The sequence below is a fragment of the Ostrinia furnacalis genome, unplaced genomic scaffold, assembly GCF_004193835.3.
Source record: "Ostrinia furnacalis isolate ACB-3 unplaced genomic scaffold, ASM419383v2 OfSCF5186, whole genome shotgun sequence".
Taxonomy (NCBI): domain Eukaryota; kingdom Metazoa; phylum Arthropoda; class Insecta; order Lepidoptera; family Crambidae; genus Ostrinia; species Ostrinia furnacalis.
The window spans coordinates 495,525-514,800 of record NW_021135425.1 but is presented as its reverse complement, the minus strand read 5'-3'; the positions used below and the strand labels follow the sequence as shown (position 1 = coordinate 514,800).

General features: G+C 41.6%; 1 protein-coding gene across 1 annotated transcript in view; it reads right to left on the bottom strand.

Annotated features, from left to right (window-relative positions):
* Positions 1-19,276, bottom strand: part of LOC114360840 (zinc finger protein 608) — an 88,284-nt gene that overhangs the window by 3,177 nt on the left and 65,831 nt on the right. Inside the window, 7 exon segments of the mRNA XM_028315661.1 lie at positions 417-870; positions 1,644-1,812; positions 3,022-3,347; positions 8,136-8,249; positions 8,783-8,992; positions 9,556-10,279; positions 10,551-10,638. Coding sequence (XP_028171462.1) covers positions 417-870; positions 1,644-1,812; positions 3,022-3,347; positions 8,136-8,249; positions 8,783-8,992; positions 9,556-10,279; positions 10,551-10,638 — 2,085 coding nt within the window.

Here is a 19,276-nt window from a genome sequence, read left to right as displayed (position 1 = left end):
TTCCGCCTTAATGGCAAAAAATAAGCAGACTTTTTTTTTTAATTTCGAACGGGATAAAAAGTATCCTATATCCTTCTCCTGGCTCTAAACTACCTCCCTGACAATTTTCAGCTAAATCGGTTCAGCCGTTCTTGAGTTATAAGTGGAGTAACTAACACGACTTTCTTTTATATATATAGNACACGACTTTCTTTTATATGTATATGTCAACGTGAAATTGTGAACTCTGTCAGTTTATAATATAACGCGTTAGATTGTAAACTAACAGTGGGTTAGGTTAGGTTAGATTGTAATTTAACTACGTCAGATTATAATCTGACGAAATTCACAATTTTACGGTGACATATATATAATTTAGTTTGAGAAGCGACTCTATTCGCTAAGAAAAATAACGATTAAGTAGTTTTATGTCTCACCGGGGTAAGGCGGCGGGTAGAGCGGGTATCCAAGCCCGACGTGCGTGTGATGATGTGTGTGCACGTGTCTTTGCGGCGGCGGCGACCGCGGTGGCTCCTTCGGCGGCTCCGGCCGCGGTGGCTTGCCTTGCGGCGATTTAGCGTGCTCTTGCAACTCATGTATCTTATGAGGCGCGTGCGGCCCGTAGTACTGTCCCCCATGCCCTTGAAGTAATTCCAACTTCGCAGGCGCCCCAGGCCGGGATAAGTCTTCTGGAGCGTGATACCGGGGCACGGTCCAGCCTCCACCGAAGCCGCCTACGAGCATCGGGCTCAAAGGCGGCCGGTAGACGGTGTCGAAAGGTAAGCCGCCGTAGTGAGGCGGCTGCATGTAGGGAGGTAGGTAGTATTGGGAGGTCGGAGGCGGCGGTGGGCCTTGAGTCTCCGTTGTCGGCTTCTGGCCTTCTTGTTTGACCTGCAACAAGAATATAAATTCATCAGCATCATGAGTTGGCTAAAGTCTCCGTTTCAGAAGGACCTGTAATTTACCAGATGCAAATGAAGGATTCATAAAAATCCATAAAACTCATTTATTTTTGCAAATAGGATTTTAAAAAGCACTTTTACACGTCCCAGTATTATCCCTACTACTGCTTTGGGACAATAAATGGGCCAGCATTCAGCCTGCACTCCCCAGACCAGTCGGGTTGAGCAGTCCTAATGACAAATTATGCGAACACCAAGCGTCAAATACGTCACCTTTTACGTCGTAAAATTTACGACTTCCAAGAAGAGTGGGAATATGCTAAGATTGGTTCCTATTACAATGGGTATCACCATTATAACAAATGACACTGCTTGAAGAATCTATGAAGATAGAAAACATCTCTAGTGCTATGCTGTGTATTACTGTTATGAGTTACAACCCGATTGAGCTAACTGGCTCTTCTATATCTATGCGACTCTCTTCCACTTACCCGTTTGTACAGTCAGCGTCAAATAGTTCATGACACCCAAAGTGGTCAAAAAGTTGACAACACAATCTTATTCCAATTGCAACAAAGACGTGTTGCGAACTTTCTGACTGCTTTGGGTGTCGCGAACTATTTGACGCCGATTGTACGCGTTCGCCCCGTCCGTACCAGTGTCAATACTCAATATGACGTCACGGCCACCAGGTGCACAGTTAACACGACCGAGTATTCTTTGCTAGTTTGTTAAATTCATTCCTTTCCTTCTTTCGCTTACCTTGGCCTCATCCTTATGCTTATCATCCTTGTCTTTGGAGGGGGGCTTGTGGGCGTGCTGCGGGGCCCTCGGTGGAGCCCCGGGGGGCGCGCCCCCCTGCGGCGGCGGGCCGGGGGGCTTGCCGTCACCCGCGCCTTCTTTCCGACGCTGCTCTAGGGTCATGTAATACCTGGAGGAAAGTGTATAATAAGTAATTATATCATACACTAGTGTTCCCGCGACTTCGTACGCGTGAAAACCAATGTGAAAACCCGTTTCGCATCATTTTTAAATGCTCTGCACCTATTACTCGTAGCGTGATGGTTTATAGCCTATAGCCTTCCTCAATAAATGAACTATCTAACACTGAATGAATTTTTCAAATCGGACCGGTAGTTCCTGAGATTAGCGCGTTCAAGTAAACAAACAGACTCTTCAGCTTTATAATATTAGTATAGATTTGACACTAAAGTTGTGAACTCTGTTGCTAAAACGGATAACATAAAAAGAACATTTAACAACATGTCAACATTCAAACTTATATTCTATTAGCGGTCGCCCGCGACTTCGTACGCGTGGATCCCGTTTTATCCCCTTAGGAGTTATGTAAAATCTCGTCTTAGTGAGCACCTACGATCTAAAAGGAAACACATGCAAAATTTGAGACTCCTAGCACTTGTAGTTTCTGAGATTTCGTGAGTCGGTCAATCAGTGACCTTTCGCACAAGATTTTTAATATTTTTTAAATAAATGTTATTAGTAAAATATGTATCATCCAAGGGCATTTGCTGGATGTGTGAGAATGCTTATCATCGATACACACTACTTTAACTTCTGTTATTTTTTTAACAAATTGCGTGTAAAATTACTCTGGTTTGCTAATTTTATAGTGTCTAGAAATTGATGCTAGTTTTTATACAAGTTGACATTAAGGTTATTATTTTAAAACCCATAAATATGGTCGTGTCGCTGTAAATAAACTGGTTTAGATTTTATTGATTGTATTAATTTAAAGTAAACTAGTCCAATCCACTGCTGGCCATAAAATCGGAATAACCTGACCCAAAGTTTGTAAACTCATTAAAATGGTTATGAATTATGACCTAATAAAAGCATATTATAGTTTGTTATTATTACCAATTAAAACACGTAGCCTTAACTCAATAATTAGTTATGTCTTCCGTTTTACATTCTGTGTGAATTTGTAATAAATTTCTGGAAATATTTTATTTCAAAACTCAAAGAAGCTCTTAAACTAGAATTGAAATGGACAAATAAAATATGTCTAAAAGCCGGCATGGCTCGTAAATTCTGACACTAAAATTGTGACCTCAGTTACTAAAACAGACTATGAAAAGAAGGAGTTATATTCTATTTAATTTTTTTTTTATAACCTTACCTTCTCAATTCATCCTCTCTCGCATGCGACGGCCTTTGAAACGCATACGAGCCCATCTGGGCCTTGATTTCGATGCTTTCCTTCAGAATCTGGTGGTTATCATTCGGTCTGCCAGAGTTGTCCTTTCCTTCCGAAGGGCGCTGTTGCTTGCTCTTATCTAGCGGGCTGGGGGTAGTCTTAGAGCGGTCTGGTTCCTTCCCCTTGTCCTCCAAAGGGCCAGGAGGAGGTCCCCCCGACTCCACGTTGTAGGGAAAATTCGGCACGTAGTTATACGGGTAAAAGTGCTGGGGTAAAACTTTTTGTGGACCGCTCTCTGGTTTGACCTCCTGTAATGTTTTAAGGTGAGTTTAGTTTTATTTTGATTTATATCCTGTAAAAACGTCATCTAAATCTACTTCATTAATATTTTTATTATGGAATTTATTGAAATACTTTAACGAATGATACAGACAGTATAATTTTAATTAACTATCATCAAAATCAAGTAAGTAAGCAAGAATTTACAGCGATAAGTAGGTTGCTAACTACGAGTAAGTAAGTACTCGTATAGTTGCAAAATATGTGCATATTTCGTAATTTTGTTATAAAATTAAGTAGGACGTGCGTAACTGCGTAAGCCAACGTGTTAAACATGATTGTGTTATTGATAGAAAATGTATGATTGATTGAAAAAAAGCGTAACAGTAAAATTGACCTCAAAGTAGAAAATAATGAAAAGAAATGAAAACAGTAAGAAGAAATTTAGAAAATTACTAAAGAAATATGAAAACCAACAGTTGAAAGCAGAAATATGGTGTGTTAGAAAGATAAGTGCCAAAAGTTGAATACTGGTTGTGCCAAACAGAACCGAAAAAGCAATTAAACAGTGGTGTAGAAGAGTTGTCCAAATAATAGAACAGAAAAGCAAAGAAAACAGTGAAGCAGAATAAGTGCTATAGTCTGGTCTGTGAGCAAGTAGAATTTTGTCCAATGACCCCAAGCTACCCATCCTTATCGCTCGCGCGTAATTATGTTGCTATCGCGCTCGCACACTCACTGCGGGCGCCCGTCGCACAGTCGCGAAATTCTACGTGCTCCCAGACCAGACTATAGTAGAGAACTAGTTGTGCGAGTAAAGAAAGAACACATTGTTAGGGTACAAGCCCTTACTTTGTGGTCAGCCTTGGGGTCCCCCTTGGTGAGGTCTTCCTTGGCTTTGTCGGCAGGGGGCGGCGCTGCCGTGGGCGGATGCGCGGGCGGCAAGTATGGCGGCTGCCCGTAGTACTATGGGCGGAATTGATATTTAGTTTATGGTTCTAATGTCGCTCAAAGGAAAACATTTTGAGCATGACTGTCTTAACCTACTGGGCATTTAGTGATTTTAAAAAGGGAGAAATTATAGGACTTATCACAAATTACTACTGTTGTATTCATAGGTTTCAAAATTTTAAAGCATAGGAGCACAAACCCTTCGCTCTCTCGCACGTGGAGTGCTCAGTAAGAAAGCTAGGGGCCTGGTCTTCATGATAAATTAGGTATTGTAAGATATTGAGTCTGCCCATAGCAGAGGTGTGGAATACTTAGGGCATCAAGTAGTATTAATCCGGCACTGACATTATGTAATTGACACATCACTAATTTACGAGTAAACTTGAATTGAATCGTCAAGGCCAGAGTGAATAAGGCAGGTATGTAGTTGTGCTAATCAACTGCATCTACACTTAACATCAAATGTGATTTCGGCCAAATACCAGCTTCTTGAACCTATGTAGGGTTCTGTTTTCCCCGTTTTGAAGCCAGCTACGAAATGGCCCGAAGGTAAAAAAAAATCTAGTGATTCTTACCTGATGGTAGACCGGGAACGGCCTATGCTGCGGGTCGGGTTCGGCGGCGGCGTCCGGCGGCGCGGCGTCATCAGATATGTCAGAGTACGCCGGCGAACGAACTCCCGGCGTGGGAGACCGGCGGGCGCGCCGCTTGCCCGGCGACTCGTCGGCGACGGAATCCGTGGACTTTCGCTCTTCTGACGGCATTAGGGCTGAGCGGGGTTTTACCTGAATTTGAAGAAGTTTTAGTTAGAGGCTTAGAGCATGGAAATTAAAGTTTGAAATTATTTTAGTGATATCATTATAACTTCGGGAAATATAAGATTAATTTGGTCATTTATAGTTCGAAGGGTTTATCGAAAGTCGTTAAAGGTATTCAATCTTCACCATATTCAATTGCAACAATCGCTCTTTTAAATATCTCCGAATAGAGTCCACACACAAGATTTCAATAATCTATTAATTTGATGTGTGTCTTGGTGGTAAGTTCAAATAGAAGGGAGAGGTCTCTAACAAAGCTCTTTGACCCTTTGATCAGAGCTGAAACAGTCTGGAGTTAACCATGAGAACGTACCTTAAACTGAGTAGGTTGTAAAGCTGGAAGGTTTTCAGGTGGGGGTGTGGAAGGTGGCGGGGGGGTCACCGGGCGCTCCGCTGGCGCGGGGGGATCCGGCGTCGCCGCAAACTCCTCAGGGAAGCGCGCCTGTTGCGGGGACTCCGCTGGCGCCTCGGGTTTCTCTGGAGACTTTTCCGGGGACTTCTCGCTCTTCGCTTCAGGGGACTTAGCAGGCGTGGGGGACTTGACGGGAGTAGCAGGCGTCGCCGGCGCCGACGGCGGTCTCGCGGGAGACGCGGGCTCCGTCGCCGGCTCCTCCTGCTCTGAACTAGAACCGTCTTTGTCATCGTCGTCTGGCGTCCCGTGCGCGTGCGATCTGTGGTATTTCAACCCGTTCGCGTGCTTGTACTTCTTGGAGCAATTCGGCTCTGGACATTCTAGGAGGACAGGGTCAGGAGGCGGGGAAGACGGCGTCGGAGGCGGCCGTTTCGCTTTCGGCGTCGGCGGTCTCTCGTCCGCTTCTGACGTCCGTTTTCTTTTTGAATCCGGTCTCGGAGGGGTGAAGGGGGTAGGGGAGGGGAGAGCTCGTCGTCCCTTGGCGCCTCCGTTGCGGAGCTTGCTGTGGACCGACGAGCGAGTCTCTGTGAAGTTCGTCATGTCAGTGGGCGCGGCGCCGCGGCCTCGTTTCGCTCGGCCCTTCGGCGTTCGTGCGTCTAATTCTTCTGTGGGTGAATCGCAAAATCTGAAAATGATTAATTAACCATGTAAATTACCTTTTATAATTTTAATACAACTCACGTTTATGTAAATTTTATAATCAAACAAGTGTTCATGTAAGCTTTTAATCAACTAATCCGCTTAAGTAATTAAATCCTCAATATCTACAATTCGATTGAACATTTATTTTCAATTGCAAACTAAGTGTTTCTTTATGTAATTGACTCTAATGAAGTCTGCGATTCGAAAGCTATTACTTAGTCAAGGGACAGGTATCGGAGGTCGGATCGGTATTAAGTTACTCACCGCGGAGGCGCCCAGTCGTGCCGCGTGCAATCGAGAAGCGTCCCGACGTAGGTCTTCCCTCGCCACGTCACATTCACTACCAAAACACCTGGAACAAGGACATTAAGCATTAAATTAACGGCTTCTCAATCCCAGCCAATGGGCTTCCGAAATAGGATTACTTCGGAACTGTAGGTTCCAACAAAATTGACGCAGTCTATGGTTGTAGAGGCTCCGATCCAATTTGTCACGGGCGCTCATTTGCATTAAATAAGGGGCCGGGAGGCGGCATTCCAGGAACGTGACTCCAACCGCATATAGAAGCACCCGCGTTATGTTATGCCACCCTAGCACTTATCGCGTCAGCGTGTCAACTTATGTAAATTTAATTAATCAAACTTCACCCCTTTTTATTCATTACGCTTTTTTGCCGTCATAAAAGTTTCTTTATGAATCTACAACGAACCCGATGTAATTTTCGGGACTTTTCTATTGTTACTCTGAAGCGAGTTAATCTTCTCTGCCCGCAAAATGTTTTTCGTAAACAAGATGAACAAATTGAGATAAAAATGAGGGTCTCGGACAATCCCTTTTTAATCCCAAGCGGGCTATTTCGGAGACACGATTTTATATAGCGGTCTCGTTGAATTGTAAATAAGCAGCTCTTTAACATTTTAAAGAGGTTTAATGAGATTCTGGAATAATACCTTGACATTTTAGGTTTCATTATGAAAGCAACTGTGAATTCTCTTTTAATAAGAGTCAAGCGATTAACTACTTCAATATCTAGAATAAAAATCTATTGAAATACACGACTCTACAAACTTAAAAATGACAAAAACACTAAAGTAAAGGTTGCTAAAGAAATCTAAGAGATAAAATTACAATTCCACATACAAGACAACATGAAAATTCGTGAAACAATACATACAAGTATCAGTGTGCCTACCATGAGTTTACGTTAGGTGAGCTCGCTAGCGAATACGTCAAAAAATTCTATGAAGATTTTATTTCTTGAAAGTAGCCGCTAGGGGCGCTGCACAATATGTCATACATTTAAATGTCATTTTTTTACGCAGTCGCTAGCGAGCACACCTAACGTAAACTCATGGTAGGCACACTGTATCGGAAGTTGCTCAGTCGCAACTCCGCAGATTTATTGTTGCACGAACAACAAGCTTTAACATAAAATGATAGAGTTATTGTGCCGACTCGTTAATTGGATGTGATCTCTGACAATATAAATAAATAAATAAATAAATATCCTTGGACATTTTACACTACGCCGCTAGCCCCAAACTAAGCAAAGCTTGTACTATGGGTACTAGACAACGGATATAAACATACTTAAATACTTTTTTTTTTNTGTGTTACTGCTACACTGGTTGCGGTGGCCCTTTTCAAGACTTGGAAGCCTGTGGGTAACAAGCCATTGGACGTGGAGAGGGTCATTAATTATACTTATATTTTCTACTTTTCCGAACTTTAGCGCGGGAACGGTTTGTCCAAAACATTTGAATTTGGTCTTATTCAATGCAGGATTAAGTGCCCTTCAACCGTCATGAAGACCACTTTTCGATAGGGTAAGTCCTTTACGCGGTATAACCGGAAAACCGAAAAAACGCCCCTTTCGGGGGCCCCCACCACTTAAGCACAACTCTGTCGAAGTCGAATCTTTTGTAGGAATTATTTCCGATTTAATCAATTTTTGTGTTTAATTCTACTGGCCTAGTTAGGGTACAAGCCCTTACTTTGTGGTCAGCCTTGGGGTCCCCCTTGGTGAGGTCTTCCTTGGCTTTGTCGGCAGGGGGCGGCGCTGCCGTGGGCGGATGCGCGGGCGGCAAGTAAGGCGGCTGCCCGTAGTACTATGGGCGGAATTGATATTTATTTAGAATAATTATGGTTGTGTCGCTCAAAGGAAAACTTATTTGAGCAAGAGTGATTGAGAGGGCGGACCCGTTTCTCTAAAAGCGACAAATTACTAGTGTTATATTCATAGGTTTCAAAATTTTAAAGCATAGGAGCATAAGCCCTTCGCTCTCTCGCACGTGGAGTGCTCAGTAGGAAAAGGGGCCTGGTCTTCATGATAAATTAAATAGGTATTATAGTCTGCCCATAGCAGAGGTGTGGAATACTTAGGGCATCAAGTAGTCTTAATCCGGCACTGACATTATGTATGTAATTGACACATCACTAATTTACGAGTAAACTTGAATTGAATCGTCAAGGCCAGAGTGAATAAGGCAGGTATGTAGTTGTACTAATCAACTGCATCTACACTTAACATCAAATGTGATTTCGGTCAAATACCAGCTTATTACTACAAAGGTCCTTTTTTCTTTTTTTTAAAACCAGCTACGAAATGGTCTGAAAGGAAAAAACCAGTAGTTATTCTTACCTGATGGTAGACCGGGAACGGCCTATGCTGCGGGTCGGGTTCGGCGGCGGCGTCCGGCGGCGCGGCGTCGTCAGATATGTCAGAGTACGCCGGCGATCGAACTCCCGGCGTGGGTGACCGGCGGGCACGCCGCTTGCCCGGCGACTCGTCGGCGACGGAATCCGTGGACTTTCGCTCTTCTGACGGCATTAGGGCTGAGCGGGGTTTTACCTGGGGATTAGAAGTTTTGGTTAGAGCATGGAAATTAAAGTTTAATAATTTTAGTGATATCATTATAACTTCGGGAAGTATAAGATTATCTAATTTGGAACGTTACGGAATTCACTTTTTCTATCACTTACCTTAAATCAGTCATGATAAATTTATCTCAAAACAATCGCTCCAAAAATTTATAGTTATTTACGTCAGTGTACTTATAAGACTTGGACAGTACTGCGACACACCTCATCTTTCAAATGTTGCATATAAAAATTGTTTACACTACCCACATTAGTAAAAATATTTATGTAAAAACTAGCGTTCTTTTAAAAGAACGCTAGTAACAAGTGGGAGATCTCCGAATAGAGTCCTCCGAATCCTTACCCATGTGACATGCAATAAATTATTTCAAATGTTGAATTTGAATCTCAACTTACACAAGATTTCAATAATCTCTTAATTTGATGTGTGTCTTGGTGGTAAGTTCAAATAGTTAGAATGGAGAGGTCTCTAACAAAGCTCGTTGACCCTTTGATCAGAGCTGAAACAGTCTGGCGTTAACCATGATAACGTACCTTAAACTGAGTAGGTTGTAAAGCTGGAAGGTTTTCAGGTGGGGGTGTGGAAGGTGGCGGGGGGGTCACCGGGCGCTCCGCCGGCGCGGGGGGCTCCGGCGTCGCCGCAAACTCCTCAGGGAAGCGCGCCTGCTGCGGGGACTCCGCTGGCGCCTCCGGTTTCTCTGGAGACTTTTCCGGGGACTTCTCGCTCTTCGCTTCAGGGGACTTAGCAGGCGTTGGAGACTTGACGGGAGTAGCAGGCGTCGCCGGCGCCGACGGCGGTCTCGCGGGAGACGCGGGCTCCGTCGCCGGCTCCTCCTGCTCTGAACTAGAACCGTCTTTGTCATCGTCGTCTGGCGTCCCGTGCGCGTGCGATCTGTGATATTTCAACCCGTTCGCGTGCTTGTACTTCTTGGAACAATTCGGCTCTGGACATTCTAGGAGGACAGGGTCAGGAGGCGGTGATGACGGCGTCGGAGGCGGCCGTTTCGCTTTTGGCGTCGGCGGTCTCTCGTCCGCTTCTGACGTCCGTTTTCTTTTTGAATCTGGTCTCGGAGGGGTGAAGGGGGTAGGAGAGGGGAGAGCTCGTCGTCCCTTAGCGCCTCCGTTGCGGAGCTTGCTGTGGACCGACGAGCGAGTCTCTGTGAAGTTCGTCATGTCAGTGGGCGCGGCGCCGCGGCCTCGTTTCGCTCGGCCCTTCGGCGTTCGTGCGTCTAATTCTTCTGTGGGTGAATCGCAAAATCTGAAAATGATTAATTAACCATGTTTATTACCTTTTTTAATACAGCTCACGTTTATGTAAATTTTATAATCAAACAAGTGTTCATGTAAGCTTTTAATCAACGAATCTGCGTAATTAAATCCTCAATATCTACAATTCGATTGAACATTTATTTTCAATTGCAAACCAAGTGTTTCTTTATGTAATCGTCTCTAATGAAGTCTGCGATTCGAAAGCTATTACTTAGCCAAGGGACAGGTATCGGAGGTCGGATCGGTATTAAGTTACTCACCGCGGAGGCGCCCAGTCGTGCCGCGTGCAATCGAGGAGCGTCCCGACGTAGGTCTTCCCTCGCCACGTCACATTCACTACCAAAACACCTGGAACAAGGATATTAAGCATTAAATTAACGGCTTCTCAATCCCAGCCAATGGGCTTCCGAAATAGGATTACTTCGGAACTGTAGGTTCCAACAAAATTGACGCAGTCTATGGTTGTAGAGGCTCCGATCCAATTTGTCACGGGCGCTCATTTGCATTAAATAAGGGGCCGGGAGGCGGCATTCCAGGAACGTGACTCCAACCGCATATTCAGAAGCACCCGCGTTATGTTATGCCACCCTAGCACTTATCGCGTCAGCGTGTCAACTTATGTAAATTTAATTAATCAAACTTCACCCCTTTTTATTCATTACGCTTTTTTGCCGTCATAAAAGTTTCTTTATGAATCTATAACGAACCCGATGTAATTTTCGGGACTTTTCTATTGTAACTCTGAAGCGAGTTAATCTTCTCTGCCCGCAAAATGTTTTTCGTAAACAAGATGAACAAATTGAGATAAAAATGAGGGTCTCGGACAATCCCTTTTTAATCCCAAGCGGGCTATTTCGGAGACACGATTTTATATAGCGGTCTCGTTGAATTGTAAATAAGCAGCTCTTTAACATTTTAAAGAGGTTTAATGAGATTCTGGAATAATACCTTGACATTTTAGGTTTCATTATGAAAGCAACTGTGAATTCTCTTTTAATAAGAGTCAAGCGGTTAACTACTTCAATATCTAGGATAAAAATATATTGAAATACACGACTCTACGAACTTAAAAATAAAAAAAACACTAAAGTAAACGTTGCTAAAGAAATCTAAGAGATAAAATTACAATTCCACATACAAGACAACATGAAAATTCGTGAAACAATACATACAAGTATCTGTATCGGAAGTTGCTCAGTCGCAACTCCGCAGATTTATTGTTGCACGAACAATGGACACATAAAGCATTTCTCTACAAGTAAGCATTAACATAAAATGATCCAGTTATTGTGCCGACTCGTTAATTGGATGTGATCTCTGACAATATACCGTATTAGCCGGTTTATGGAGCTCGCCTTTGAGCGAACATTATCGATTTCATTACGGCATAAACAAGAATTACCGCGGGTTATTGCTAATAAATTGTTATTAAACGTAATTCGATGCTGGATTAACTAGTTATAATAATAAGTTATCTAACATAATGAATTCTGCATATGAATGAGCAATTTCAAATGTGATGCGTAAAACTGCGTGAAATTGATTCATAGATAGACTCTATAATTTGAGAAGAAACAAAAAAACCTTGAGTTTCTTTAAAAAAAATCAGCTAATGTTGTTTTTACGTGAAAATCTTATACGAAAGTGACCATTAGACAGATTTTGTAAGGTCAAAATCAACAAAGGTTTTACTCGTGTAGTAACTTATTTTTATTCAATTATTCATCTCTTTTTCGCTCCATTAAATCCATGTAATGCATCGTCTTTATACTCTTTATAATCCTTGAACACAATGACTTCACTTCGAATCTTCAAAACAAGTTCTTGGCAAGCGTATATTCAATTTGAAAGAAACTACGAGTACAGTCTTATTATATTGGGTAAAGTAAGAGTGAATTACAGGAGGGTAGAAATTTAAGATGTGCGCGCAGATGGGCCATTCAGAAGGGCGACCTCGAGAACTGTCAGCCATAGGGTTGCCAGGTCCAAAAACACAAAAGCCGGGCCTGGCACGTAATTTGGCCGGACATTTTACCCTTAAAGCCGGACATTCATGACGTACACCATTTCCAAAAAATATTTTTTGTGTGCCAGCAAATTCTTTTTGGTGCGTGATGCGTATGCAATTGCTGAATTTCCTTATGGGTATTACTTAATCCTACATTAGGTATATTTATGTTAGCCAATGTCTACTGCTTGCGTTATTCAAAAGTTAGCAAATAAGGCCCTGCAGCCACATTAAAAGCCTAACAAAAGCCGGACAGGCCGGTCAAGTGAACATTTGGCCGGACAAATCCGTCCGGCTAAAGCCCGACATCTGGCAACCCTACCCTGCAGGGCTACTCCGAAAGCTGTTTACGAAGTTTCGGGTGTGTCTGTCACCGTCGCTCAAGCTGGCATCTCGCTTAGCGTGAGAGGGATGGATACATTCGAAACTTCGGATTACTGTTTTTCGGAGTAACCTCGCTTGCTTTATTATTTAGGGTGGAATTCCCTTTAAACGGCTAACACGAGCGGGTCACGGAAAAGTTAAATTAGGCCCGGACCGGTTCGGTTGCATGTAATCACTTCGATTTGTAGTCCGCCGCCCATAATGGCGTACTGACATGTCATTAGATCGGTCGTTAGTGCGGAGACACAGAGCACTGTCATTAAACTGTCATGTTTTGTGTAATTTGTCGAGGTATGGCAACACAGAGTTGTAAATAGCCCGCCATTTAGCACAGGAAACCTAGAGAGAACTGTTACGCATCGAGTATATTTAGCGAGTGATTCAATCCGTGTTCTTAATCGAATCACGATTGAGTTTTGTTTTTGTTACAATCAAACGATGCAGAAGGGGCGATTCTGTAGAGTCTATATTTCACTAAATATTACTTTTATAACGCGGCGATNAAATTTTCATACTTTCAAACTAGATTGTTGAACTTTCATCTTTTCTTATGATAGCCTAACTATCCCTTGTGATAAGGAAAAAAACTAGATTGAAAAGTATCCTCATTTGTAGAAATGGCATGAGAAAAAGTAATTGCAGATGGCAATTTTCTAAAAATGCACAAAAACTTAAAAATCTTGAAAACGGTGATATTTTTACTGGGGTCAAAAATGGACGTTAGGGAGATCATGGCGAGGCCTATCGATGGTTACAGGGTTATCCATTGTTTTTGGGACACCCTGTATATACCGTATTAGCCGGTTTATGGAGCTCGCCTTTGAGCGAACATTATCGATTTCATTACGGCATAAACAAGAATTACCGCGGGTTATTGCTAATAAATTGTTATTAAACGTAATTCGATGCTGGATTAACTAGTTATAATAATAAGTTATGTAACATAATGAATTCTGCATATGAATGAGCAATTTCAAATATTATGCGTAAAACTGCGTAAAATTGATTCATAGAGAAGACTCTATTATTTGAGAAAAAAACAAAAAATCGTAGGGTTTCTTTAAAAAAATCAGCTAATGTGGTTTTTACGTGAAAATCTTATACGAAAGTGACCACTAGACAGATATTGTAAGGTCAATATCAACAAAGGTTTTACTCGTGTAGAAATTTATATTTTTCAATTATTCATCTCATTTTCGCTCCATTAAATCCATGTAATGCATCGTCTTTATAATCCTTGAACACAATGACTTCACTTCGAATCTTCAAAACAAGTTCTTGGCAAGCGTATATTCAATTTGAAAGAAACTACGAGTACAGTCTTATTATATTGGGTAAAGTAAGAGAGAATTACAGGAGGGTAGAAATTTAAGATGTGCGCGCAGATGGGCCATTCAGAAGGGCGACCTCGAGAACTGTCAGCCATAGGGTTGCCAGGTCCAAAAACACAAAAGCCGGGCCTGGCACGTAATTTGGCCGGACATTTTACCCTTAAAGCCGGACATTCATGACGTACACCATTTCCAAAAAATATTTTTTATGTGCCAGCAAATTCTTTTTGGTGCGTGATGCGTAAGCAATTGCTGAATTTCCTTATGGGTATTACTTAATCCTATATTAGGTATATTTATGTTAGCCAGTGTCTACTGCTTGCGTTATTCAAAAATTAGCAAATAGGGCCCTGCAGCCATATAAAAAGCCGGACAGGCCGGACAAGAGAATATTTGGCCGGACAAATCCGTAAAAAGCCAAACATGTCCGGCTAAAGCCCGACACCTGGCAACCCTACCCTGCAGGGCTACTCCGAAAGCTGTTTACGAAGTTTCGGGTGTGTCTGTCACCGTCGCTCAAGTTGGCATCTCGCTTTGCGTGAGAGGGATGGATACATTCGAAACTTCGGATTACTGTTTTTCGGAGTAACCTCGCTTCGCTTTATTATTTAGGGTGGAATTCCCTTTAAACGGCTAACACGAGCGGGTCACGGAAAAGTTAAATTAGGCCCGGACCGGTTCGGTTGCATGTAATCACTTCGATTTGTAGTCCGCCGCCCATAATGGCGTACTGACATGTCATTAGATCGGTCGTTAGTGCGGAGACACAGAGCACTGTCATTAAACTGTCATGTTTTATGTAATTTGTCGAGGTATGGCAACACAGAGTTGTAAATAGCCCGCCATTTAGCACAGGAAACCTAGAGAGAACTGTTACGCATCGAGTATATTTAGCGAGTGATTCAACTCGTAGTCTTAATCGAATCATGATTGAGTTTTGTTTTTGTTATAATCAATCAAGGGGCGATTCTGTAGAGTCTATATTTCACTAAATATTGCTTTTAAATATGTAGAGACAATGTATGTAATTTACTCATTGTGGCCTCCAATATCACATAAAACTTCCGGTCGACATTAAAAAGAAATGTAAACAAAAAGTGAAAAGCAAACTAATCCATAACTCTGCCAAGTAAAGTTGATTTCATTTCAATTTCACACCGGTTGCAAGACAGAAAGGGACTATTTATTTGAAAAAAATTCCCAACGTGGTAGGTGGTAAGACAACGTGGTGGTTGGTATGGTACTAATGGTACCTACTCGTATTAACAATTGAATGTAGATAAGTAGCAATACCTACTCTTAAGTCTTAAGTGGGTTATCATTAGGACAACGTCTAAAAGTCGCGATAACAAAGCCGCTTGTGAGTGATTAATACTGATTAAAGACTTACAGATACGAGTATGTTTATAAAGCTCTAGATGCGTTAATACAAGATACGTGTCCGTATAAGTACTCGTATAATCTTAACCACAAGCCCTTATCGGGTTAATTAATTTCGGATTACGTATTTGTTAATCAAGGATTAGTGATTTATTTGTTGTAATTATGCGAAGATAGAGTTTATCCACAAGTTTATCTGGCTAAATGTGTTTTACCGATTAAAACCGTGACAAGCATACCAGGAGCACAGCGCCGTGCAATAGGTTCATTTAGAGGTTGCTAATTACGCCCAACCGCGGTAATCAACAGCCAAATGGCGGTCGGCCGCCCTCCCTAACCTCCTTTGTTCCCTCAACAATAAATTCCTGTGTAAAAACTCGCCTCAGAATTCAGATTGCGTATCCGATAGGCAGATTATACTTTTTGCTGTTTACTTTTACAAATGATAACAGACGATCGCTTTTTAATTTAAGCCGGTGCTTCGGCTTAATCGGTTAGTACGCAGTAATAATAACAGAAAGGGTGAGTGGGTGGCGCGCCGGTGCTGAGAGCCAGTCTAATCAGGCTCGCCCATTGTTTCCCGCACCGGGACAAACAAAGTTCCGGAGATTTCATTTACATCCATTCAACGCGCATCCGACCTGCTGGCAAAGTAAACTGCTGTGTAGGTACAATGTTTAACCGCGCGGCATGATCCGATGTAATTCTCATGAATAATTTCGTGTGTTAACGCGACTGTGGTTAATGAGTTAATAACGGGCGGAGGATACTGATAAACAAGTGCGCTAATAAGAAGAATGGAACGTAGCTGGAGCAGGTACACTTAATTGTTAGCACGTAAGTCGCCGCCCGGCTCGTAAACCCGTCTCGTGGGTATTTTTTGAGCTTAAACGCGCGCCCGCCAGATGCCTCCGTGTTTAATGGGCCACATTAAGGAATTAATGCCGGTAGACCGGCCCATATTATCTGTATGTGAATGATTAAACTTCATAAAGTCGGGTTGTGATAAAATTATAACGTAGCGGAGTCGAGTAAACAATATTTAATTTCCGTAAGCTCCTCGGAGCCATTAGCCGAAAATAAATATGCCAGGAGAGGAAGGGCGTGAATCCCTCCCCCTCCCCGCGAGGGCAACGGGCGGATAAATTTGGAAAGTGGCAACAGAAGCGAGCAGATGGTGATTTATTATCGTGTTTTATAATAATTACGAGCGGAGCCGGGGGGCGGCATTGTGCCTCTAATGGTCGGGACGTGTGCTCTCCTATTACATTGTGCCGGGTTTTATTTCCAAAGATGATGGACGACCGCGTCTTGATAAGCATCGGATGCCCCTCCCTTGAGTGGATATCACCAGATTCGAAAATAATAAGTACCCACGTCCGTCAATAATGATAAATAAATGGGGATTTATCTTTCCATTGCTAATCTATTCCAATAACTGATTAAATATTTATTCACTGCATTCATTCCATGCAATTTTGATGTTAGATAATTCACAGCAGTTCGAATTTCCAAATATGTACGCTTGATTTTCAAAGTAGATTCTGTTTAGTGTTTACTTTGGATTTTATTGGTTGTGTTGTGTATCAAGAGATCGGTCGGGCGATTTATTTCTTGTACTCAAAGGATTAAGTTTACCCCTCGTATTTCACGTTTTTTAAAGTCTAATAAAATGTTTACTGTATCCAGAAAGACCTCATGTTATAGCACAGGGAGAGGCGAATGCAAACGACTTTTTAGTGCCAACATCGTAAAAATGAGTAATAAAGTAATAATAGCCGATATAATTGATTCAGCGTGGGCATAAATTTCATGAAATTGGTTCGCTCTAAATTATTTGTTTAGCCGATGGGGAGTTGGCAGGCATTCATTACCAGGCGGACATAAAAGGTGAGGTGTAAGCTGTACCAACGTGCTTATTAAATACGTAGATGCTATCTGCCGCTAATAAGCGCTTGGGTAATTACGCGGGAGCCTCATTGACTCCACTGTTTTATGTATTCCATGAATATATTAATATTTAATACCGACTTATTGTGGCCCGTAATACTAAGTGGAGAAAGGGCGATATGTATGGTTATAGCCACCATGAAACGTGGCAACGACGAAAAAGGTAAAAGTAGCCCTTCAATAATCGCTAAAGGCAGGTGTATTAAATCAAATTATATGATTATTGCCCCTGTAATTCCTACGGGCCCCGCCGGGGCGTATACCTGTTATTGTAATGGACTTTATAGCTTGTCTCTGATATGTATTTCATTACCGATCCAATTTATTGTTAGTAAAGATGGAAATAAATTGATTTTTGAGATTCAATTTCTATTACCGCTGACGTGTTCAGCAAGAGGAAGCGATTCGCGATATTACACGTAATTTATAACGTTATTAATTAACTTATACAATACGAACAAGGCGGATATCATAATCCGTGTTGTTGTAAAAGAACAACGTAGTAATTTTTATAAATTAGGATTACAATACTTCGAAAAATAATAACTAGATGATAAATTCGAATTAACGCTCGAACAATTTGTTGTTATTAACGCATTGTCGTATTTAATTGTCACGAAGCCAATAATCACCTGATTAAATGATTGCAATTATCTCGAATGTGTAGGCGAACGAGTACGGACGTAAAGAATTCTGCTCGTTTACATATAAACAACCACACAATCATTTAAACAACTTAATTGATGTGTAATTACCAGCATTGACAACCATTTTTGGTAAAGGCTGTGCCCGTTATGGCCGGCTCCAAAAGTATTTACTCAAATCACAGCTTGCGTAACTGTTAAGTTAATTGTTGTTGAATTTAAGTAAAATTACGGTTAACTAGAGGTTAAGTTATCAATTAACTAACAGTGACGTTCGAATTAACGAACACAGAAATTCAAAATGTTATTTATAGTTCTACTTATAGACAGATAACGCTTGTATTAATTAATAACTTCATTATCTTGGACGAAGCGCCGATATCGCTTAAAGGTGACCTTTCCAATAGGTTATTGAGATTATTAACGTGCTGGCCAGTTAATTATTTCTCGATGATATTTTATTTGACATTCTCAACGTGGATCTACCACACGCATGGACTTTTTTGGCAGAATTAATGGAAACGTTTGCAAAAGGAATGGATTTAATGATGTGAGCCCGAAGCAATGCCATCTGTTCATTTTTTCTGAGCGAATTATCAGCAATTTGGGAAATTACATTTACGTGAGCATCCAAAATTGGATCTCTACTAATCGCTGGAGATACTTCGGAGAAATTGAACAGATGATAAATTTAAATGTTCTATGTCGTTTCAAGTCTTATATGTATTTTAATTAAACATGCAACTATTGATAGCGCCAATCTATTACTTTTTTAAGCTATCAAAAACGCGGTTCCGCGATTTTGAATGTTAATTAATAGAACATAGTCGGAAACTCTATTTACTTTATGAATTTTAAAGCAACATGAAACGTTACAGTTAATTGAAAATAAATTGGGTTTTCGGAGCTAAAATGTAGAGTTTCCGAGAATTATTGGTAAATGGTGTCAGTCAACGACCCAATCGTGTTTCATTTGGGAAATGAGTTTTCAGACAGTGTTCGTTTGTAATGACCACTTTAAGAAAAAAACGTTTTGTTTATTTAATTTGGTATTTTGGTACCAAAAATAAACTTACTAGCTTTCCGCCCGCGGCTTCGCCGGCGTGGATTTTTTTATGTCACAGAAAAACTTTATCGCGCACGTCCCTGTTTCAAAAACCGGGATAAAAACTATCCTATGTCCTTTCCCGGGACTCAAACTATCTCTATGCCAAAATCGGTTCAGTGGTTTAAGCGTGAAAGCAAGACAGACAGACAGAGTTACTTTCGCATTTATAATATTATTAGTA